The 8,440-nt window shown below is 35.0% G+C and overlaps 1 protein-coding gene across 1 annotated transcript; it reads right to left on the minus strand.

Moving 5' to 3' along the window:
• Positions 1–260: 260 nt before the first annotated feature.
• On the minus strand, positions 261–7,116 carry LOC146952894 (3'-5'-exoribonuclease family protein). Its single transcript, XM_085706937.1, has 8 exons — positions 6,820–7,116; positions 5,694–5,743; positions 5,510–5,579; positions 5,300–5,405; positions 4,739–4,805; positions 4,523–4,598; positions 1,342–1,637; positions 261–643 (listed from the first exon to the last, which is right to left on the minus strand). Exons 1-8 carry the CDS (start codon positions 6,983–6,985, stop codon positions 560–562), a joined length of 915 nt encoding a protein of 304 aa, XP_085563063.1. The 5' UTR covers positions 6,986–7,116; the 3' UTR covers positions 261–559.
• Between the last annotated feature and the right edge of the window lie 1,324 nt (positions 7,117–8,440).

Genomic DNA, 8,440 nt, shown 5'->3' on the forward strand with positions numbered 1-8,440 from the left:
GGATATATGAAGAATGTTGATTTGGGAAGAAGAATGTTGATTTATCATTATGTAATTAAAACAAAGGAGAATGATTTTTTTTATTTTTTTTAACTTTTGTTTCCATCTCTTATATTGTCAGTGACATTTACAAAGTGTCTACATATAAATGAGCGCACGTAAATAACATAAAATTGGCGGGAAATGAGGGGAAATCACACAATTGGAATTGGAGATAAACACAGGATTCAATTCACTTGTTTTAAAAGTGAGGACCAGAATTGCTAACTAAAAGTGGATTTAAACCGAATAATTAAGGATACTTTCTAACTCCTCTCCCATTCGGTTAGAATGGAATGGTTTGAGCTACAAATTTAATTACATACCCGAAAATTATCGACCAAATATATGAACCAAAGTTGGAATGGCAATAAGATATATGTAGATTAAAATTTTTGCCATTATCAATTTCATGAAAATAATAATTGAAGATAAAACAATGCCCCAGCAGTACCTTAATTTATAATGTACAAACACAATTTCAGTAACCATTCAAAATTGTTATGATTAATTTATAATTCTACTCAACCTCCATAGCAGAATTTTCTTTGTCTAAGAAGCTCTTTAGTTCCTTCACTCTTTGCCTAGTCAAGGCAACACAGTCCTGAAACCACAACAATCGTAATTAACATAAATTTATATATATCCAGTAAAACAAAATCAACTTTAACGATCATTTAATTCACCATTTACGTAGATAACTGTCAAATAGTTCAGTAAATGATTCAAAAGTCACGATACTAAGCATTCCTTCATTGTATTACATACAAACACTAATTAAATTTCCACTGTGAACTTACTTTTTCATAGTTTGAGTCTTCAAATTTAAATAAAATCAACAGTAAGTGTACAGTCAAGAAAATATTGGACTAGAAAATTATACTACAAACTAAATATAGTAAGGTGGCATGAATCTATAGACTTGAACCAAATCCTGATATTCACATATAGAAGTAAGCTTGAATATGGTCTTGCTTTGAATATCAACTGGGTCCTTGAAAGCTTCAAAGGACCTCTGAGATCTTTTGTATTAATTTAAATTCAAAAGACTACAAACTCTTTTTTAAAGGAGTTCCATAATTCATCACAAAAATCGTTGAAAGCTTTGAAGGACCTCTGAGATCTTTTGTATTCATTGATTTAAATATAAAAGACAACTTTTTTTAAAGTAGTTGCATAATTCGTAACAAAATTGATCACAAGCAAGCTAACCCAAAATGAGACCATGAATGTTAATGATATATGTTGACTGTGATATGATATGGTTCGCCTCTTTAATTCCGTTGCAATGTGTAAGCTTACCTGGATAGCAGAAGTATAGGCAAGAACTGGCCCACCAGGCTTGTAAAGAGATATTAGTTGACCAGATGTATCCAGAACGATTGTCACATGGGTTTCCACTATGGATTCTTCTTCTGCAGTAGGATCTGCCAAGATGTAGTTCTTGTGAAGTATGCATGTTAATGATAATGGAATGCTTTTTAATGTAAGCTTCCTCTTCTCCTTATTGACTTGCTCCTTTGTCTGCTTCTGTCCATCTTCATCAGACATGAGTACTATTTTGCCGTCATCATTCATGGCTACAGCAGGAATTTGCACTGGCAAAATGGAAATGTACATAGGTCAAAATCAATACGGTAATACGACGGGATGACAGCAATTTTAAAGAGCAATTCACATTAACGATATCAATGGCAATACATAAACTCTCTTGGACATAAAATAATGCATGTGGATTCATATATACATGCATATAAAACAACATAAGTAAAAAAGGTCAAAACACAACCAAAATACTTAAGGAAACTCAAATTTAGGATATCCATAACATAAAGTCGTACATGCCAAAAACAACTAAAAAACTCCAAATAGCAAATCCATAACACAAAACCAAATTTTAATCATAGTTGTAAGTCAATCAAATCCCAAACAATTATGTTGGATAAACACAAGTACACAACAAAAGGTTGCACAAGATGATGGAAAGGCAGCACACACAAAGATAACGTGAGAGAGAAAGTGCAACGAATCTGTGTACTGGGAAATTTTCCACAAATTAGTAGGCATAGTGGGTGAAAAACTAGCCATTGCAGGCTTAATTACAACTAAAACGTGAGTGTTTAGGGTTTTATATAGTAATCATTGTTTTTATGAAACCAGCCCGCGAACCCAGAGATGCGAGAGAGAGAACAGAACAGTCCGGCACAAAAGATCCCACCGATTTCTGTTTCTGTTCATGGACGGACACTCCCAGAGGTAGCATGATCGCAGAATCGTGCAATTCTACGCACCTGCATGCGATTTAAACTTCCATGGTATCCACAGGCTTCTTGCAGGTCAAACATAGTCAAACCACTTCAAACACCTGAACAGACACCATGTCCAGGTGGCAGTCCTGCAGCAAATTCCTTTTTACCGGTCCTAATCACCATTGCCTCCAACAACAGGTGCCATTTTCTCATTATTCTTCTTTACCACTCTTGACCTCACCCAGAAATGGCATACTTAACAACTCAATGGGCAATAATGAATTCTTCAAAGGGTTCCATTACCTGCACATTGTGACCGCCATCTGGCTTTGATGCTACTGACAAATTTCTGGTTTGCAAGCTTAATATATAGCTCTTTTGGACCCCCAAACAGGCAACTTGGGCCTGGTTTGGAGGGCTCAGTTATATTCTTCTAGGATTCGGTTTCTTCCCAAATGTGAACTGTCATTGTTTCATCTATGTCAATGATATGATAAACATTGACAGCTCATCCTCTTTAACTGATGATCTCATTGCCAAGTTTAATTCACTCTTTGCCTTGAAATTGTTGGGTGGTCGTCAGGAATACTATTTCAGTTCTGAGGCCAAGCCAAATGGCTCCATCCTTTTTTAACAGACAAAAGAGAGTTGTGTTCTTTAACGGGGATTTCCAGTTTCCACCCATATGGTTGAAACGTTCAAGCTCATCAAGCATGGAGCTGATTATTTCTACGAGCCCACTTATGCGGCATGTCCATTGTTGGAACTTTGCAGCATGCGACTCTCATCAGGCAGGATATAAATCTGCATGAATAAAGTTTGTCAATTCTTCATTGCCTAAAGGACACTTATCACTCATGACCTGCTTCTCAAACCAGCCATCATCATAAATCACTCTCCATGTTTTCCTTCTGCAACATGGACTAGGTTGGTGATCCAGATGACAAGCGCTTCACCTTTGCTCGTGTTATATGTTTGAGGCCCAAATGTCTATTGGTTGCTAATGCTAGGCATAGCATGAGGTTGAATAATAGCACAGCATGGATAATACAGTTGCTGAAATCATCTGGATTACGAGACCAAGGAAATTTCTGCTCCACTTCTGTTAGGTGATAATATCATAAAGTCATAAACCTTGTTACAAAGCACATGGATCTGAGTTCATTCTTTGTTGGAGAGGAGGTGCTAAACGAAAGCCGCAATTGTGTCATATTCTTGCTTAGATTAGCTAGCTGACCCTCTAATCAATCCCTCTCTGCCAAATGTTTCTGCAATCTTCACACTAAACTCGGGGTTCTTGACCTCTTTAGGTTACTCTATGACCTTGAATTTGAGAGGAAAATATTAAATTACCTGCTTAATATGCTACAATACTATATTCCATCACATGGTCTCTCTACTATTGTTTAACTCATTCACTTAAACTAGCAGGTGGTTGTGCTGAGCTGGCATTTCCGTCGGCTGCCGGAATAACAGAAAGGGCATTTTGTTACAAATGTCATGCCGAAAAGCTCTTTGTATTACTTTAAGTGTGTCATTTGTGGCTGAATCCATTCAAGCCAATATATCATAATAACAAATGCACTTTACAAAATTCTTTCTGTTCTTTTCTCAAGGTTCTTACTTTTATTTTGTTGCGGTTTGTATCACTTTCTTCTTTGTATCATCTGTGGCTGAATAATTCAAGCCAATATATCAAAATATGATAGAACCAAAACAACTGGCTAACAATAACAGACCTATCAGAACACTAAACAACCTTCACATATACAGTCTATCACCCTCGCCCTCCCCTCTCTCTAGATTCTTACTTTTATTGGCTTACACTTCCTATCACTTAATGACATTGTAATAAAGATTCAGCATACTATGAAGAGATTAATTACACCTTTTAATTACATAAAAACTATACAAATTCCATGCTAAGTATATCCCATTAAAAAAAAATATTTTGCTCAATTCAGAAAAGCAACACTAGGAGGTGGTCACTAACTCAATTACTCAACTCATTACTATTGAGACACCCCAACTGGAATGTATTTGTCTAGATTACCTTAAATTTCGTTATATGTTATGTCATAAACAATCCATAAGTGGGCAAAGTTCTATTTAACAGTGCTTTATATGCAAGAATAGGTCATCTTCTGAATGATTCGCAATATGACTGAATATAATAACACTGAGGTTTCCTGTCAAAAAAAAAATAATAACAACATTGCGGTTGCACTACTTACAATGAGATAAAGCAGCAACTGCAGAAAGTAAAGCAGCATCAAAAAGAGACCCGTCAGCATCCAAACAATAGATATCCTGCATTATGTCATTCAATAATTGATAACTACGCATTCAAAGGAAATAAAGATAAAGTACCTCACACCATACAATGCATTGTTTCTATGATTGATAATTGATAATTGAAACTTGATATACGCAATACATATAAAACTTACCAAGTAAGCCATCCATGCAGCTTTTCCACCAACCAAGGACAACTCTCTCAAATCAATCATTCCAGAACTGGAAAAAAGAAATTAAAATAAGATATAGGTCGTAACAATAGATAGTTTAAATTCGACTGGAACCCAATTTTACTGATCAGTTGAGCTGTCGATACTACCGATTACCCAAAATTATAACATAGACCAACACAAATATAATGTCCTTCAAAGCTGTAGGCAGGAAATCACCACAGGAACAGGAAGAATTTTAAAACCAGTAGAAGTGGGGTGGGGGAACATATTGTCTGATCTACAGACTTTCAGTTAAAAGTTCAAACACGTAGTGGGGTCACTTTGGTAGAGTTCAAAGAGGCAAATTACATATATTCAAAAAAGTTCCTTTAAATCTAAGGACCTAAACCTAAAAACTCCCCTTTATTTTCCTCATTTCCATCCAAGTCCCCTTTTATTGTGGTAAAAGCAAGGTTCATAGTGCGACTTTGGTAGAATTAACTTCTTGCATAATCTGAAATAATTGAACCTAACAAAGCAACATGAAAGATTAAAACTTGCCTTGTAATGGTGTCGGACAACTGCTTTGACACAACCGGCTCTGCTTCAGCAGGCCTGCCAGGCCTAACAATCGGAGAACAAATCGGAGGCATATGGAAGTCTATGGCTGAAATAATAGATATCAACACATCAAAATTTCACCCAATATGTCAGCACAACTAAAACTAAATAATCAACACACAAGTGGCAAAGTTGGTTAGGGCGACGAACCTAAACAACCCTCGTCTGGTGACTCCAAGGAAGGAGTCATAACTTCCATTTTAATGGCAGTCAACATAGTCTGAACAAAGACGACACAGTGAAGTCAGTTAATATCATTCTAATTCAGTAGTAAAATCTCTTACCCAAATGCAAACGCAGAATAGACGCAAGAGAAAAAAAACAAATAACTAACCGTGGATCCAATCTTCACAAGAGCTGACCCATTAGCAGATGCAACAGCACCTAATCAAAAAGAGAAATAGCCACTTTAGTATACTCCCGAATTCCCAATCGTGAATAACATACTAAAGGCACATTTGAATTGACTTATGAACAACTTATTTAAGCATGTCTACTGGCATAAGCAATTGACTGTGCATCTGAGAGAGCTTATGAAATGTCTATTGGCTATTTTCACCTTATTTACACAAACTCCCAAGGATACTTGTTTGGATAAACAGCTTAGCTTAACACCTAGCATAATCGCTTATCATAGAAGTGCTTACGTACAAATTAATTCTATTACAAAAGTAAAGGTCAAGATAAACTATTTTCATATAAGCTATAATCTGTTTTCATATACTATCATGGAGAGCTTATAGAGATATGTTGGAAGGACATGCCATAAGTTGTTTCCATAAGCTCTCAAAAACAATTTCACAAGAGCTTTTATTTTACCAGTTCATAGGCCGTGTTTGGATAAACAGCTTAAATTCCAACTTATAATATAAACTCTTATGTATAAGCTATTCCATAACAAAAGATAACATAAAGTTAAGTTTTTTCTTATAGGCTATATAAGCTGTTTTCATTAGCTATCTTGGAGAAATTATTGATACAAGTTGAAAACAGCCTATGAACATGCCATGAGCTGTTTTCATAAAATCTCCAGTGTCACAAGTGCTTATGCAAGTAGATAAACTCAAATAAGTAAATCCAAACAGGCCCATAAGCTCAATTAAGTCAATCAAAATAGAGCCTTGAAAACAACTTATATGAACATAACTTAAACACAATTTTATGATGTCTAGCACACTAAAATTGTATCAATGCAGAGTATATGTTTGCTGTAGAAGCTGTGCAGCCTTTATTTATCTTCAGTTATAAAAATAGCTTATACATAAGCACTAATATATAAAAACTTACAAATAAAACGTCTTAATTAAGTTGTTTTTCCAATACATTATGAAAATAGCTTAACAAAATAACTTATGTATCATTCAATAAGCGCTTAATTAAGCTATTCGTCCAAACGCAACAAAGATAACAAAAGTTTTGCACATTAGAATGAAAATAAGTGTTAAAAGCAACAAACTAACCAAGAAAAATACTGGTATCTCTAGCTTCTCTAAGCGGTCTACCATCAGAACGAATAGATTCAGCAAGATGACGTTCGAAATATCGAAGCGGGAAAAGGCGTCGAAACGCATCGACTTCCATTTCAGACGACAAATCCTCCGTTGCAGCAGCATTTGGAACACTCATTCTGTAATGCAATTGTGGCAAAGATACGACCACACACAGTTTCGTATTTGCTTGACGGTGGTGGACGCGAACGGAGAAGGAATCAACGAGTGGGGAGGGTGGCGCAACGGTCAGTGGGAAAGGAAAAACTTCTGGCGAAGAAGATGAGGGAGGGAGTTATTAGGTCAGTGTATTGGGCTCAACGGGTTTGTTGGGTCGGGTTCATTGAGATTATGAATATTTTAATATGCCGTTAATCGATGAAATATGTCTTCTTTTTTTGTTGGACAAAAATAAATGATATGTAAATTCGTCAAAAACAAAAATGATGAATCTGCGAACAAACTCACAACCTTCATGTTAATAACATAAAACGATAAAGTACAAAAGCCTATACATATGACTATATTCATGTGTCCGAAATACATATGTGTCCGAATTTGCAACATTTACGACGTCAAAGTCATTGATTGGATCTGCACTGGATTGAAGTTGATCTGACAATCTGAATCGAACAAATACCTGAACGAAACAAGAAATATGAACGAAACAAGAAATATAAACAACGCGGCACAAAGACGACGAACAAAAACGTCGCACTAAACAACGAAATGGCGAAAGAAAAAAACGAAATAGATGTGAAAATAACTTATTTCAATAAAAGGGAAAGAGAAAAACGAGTTAAAGGGATGATTTTAAGTCAAAATTGACCATAAATCACCCATGTTTGGTGGATGATGGAGAATAAATAAGGTTTTGGTGACGGCTCACAATAAAGAGAAGGGGAAGAAAAACAACCAACTTCACTTCTGTTAATTCGATGAAATATGTCTTGTAATTGAACTTGTAGTACCTTAACTATTTTTTATGCACCACTTTGGTCCCATAGATAAATTTTTGTCCGTCTAAGTCCCCTAACTTTGTTTTTGATAAACAAATTGGTTCTTTTTATTACTTTTTAACCTTAAATAGTTAAGATGGATCAACGTTATAGATAAACATTGTAGATGATCCATAATATACCTCGTTAATTTTTTTTGTAATTATTTGATATTTTTGTCAAAAAGAAAACCATTAGATTTTGTGTGTCTATTGTATGTAATAATATATTTTCTACAACTAATTTTTTTTCTTTCAATTTTTTTATCTTTTTTCATCATCTTCATCAAATATTCATTCATGTTTATAAAAACTACCCAAAAAAATCAAAGACCTAGAAGAAGAAAAAACCCAAAAATCAAACATAACTAATTTGAGACGAGACTTCATCCTCTCCTCATCACCATAACTAGACTTGGTCTACTTTGTTAAGCTTCATCAACATAAACATCAAATTGCTATTTTTAGGAACTAGTATCAGCAAACAAATTAGAAAATCCTGATCGCTTTCATCATTTTGATTTAAGTTTTACTCCATCCGGTCCTATTTATAAGAAAAAGTTAACTTTTTAGATTCATTGAGTAATTGATGTATCT

The sequence above is a fragment of the Medicago sativa genome, chromosome 1 (genome assembly GCF_051527215.1).
Source record: "Medicago sativa cultivar Bolivia chromosome 1, Bolivia_mono, whole genome shotgun sequence".
Lineage (NCBI taxonomy): Eukaryota > Viridiplantae > Streptophyta > Magnoliopsida > Fabales > Fabaceae > Medicago > Medicago sativa.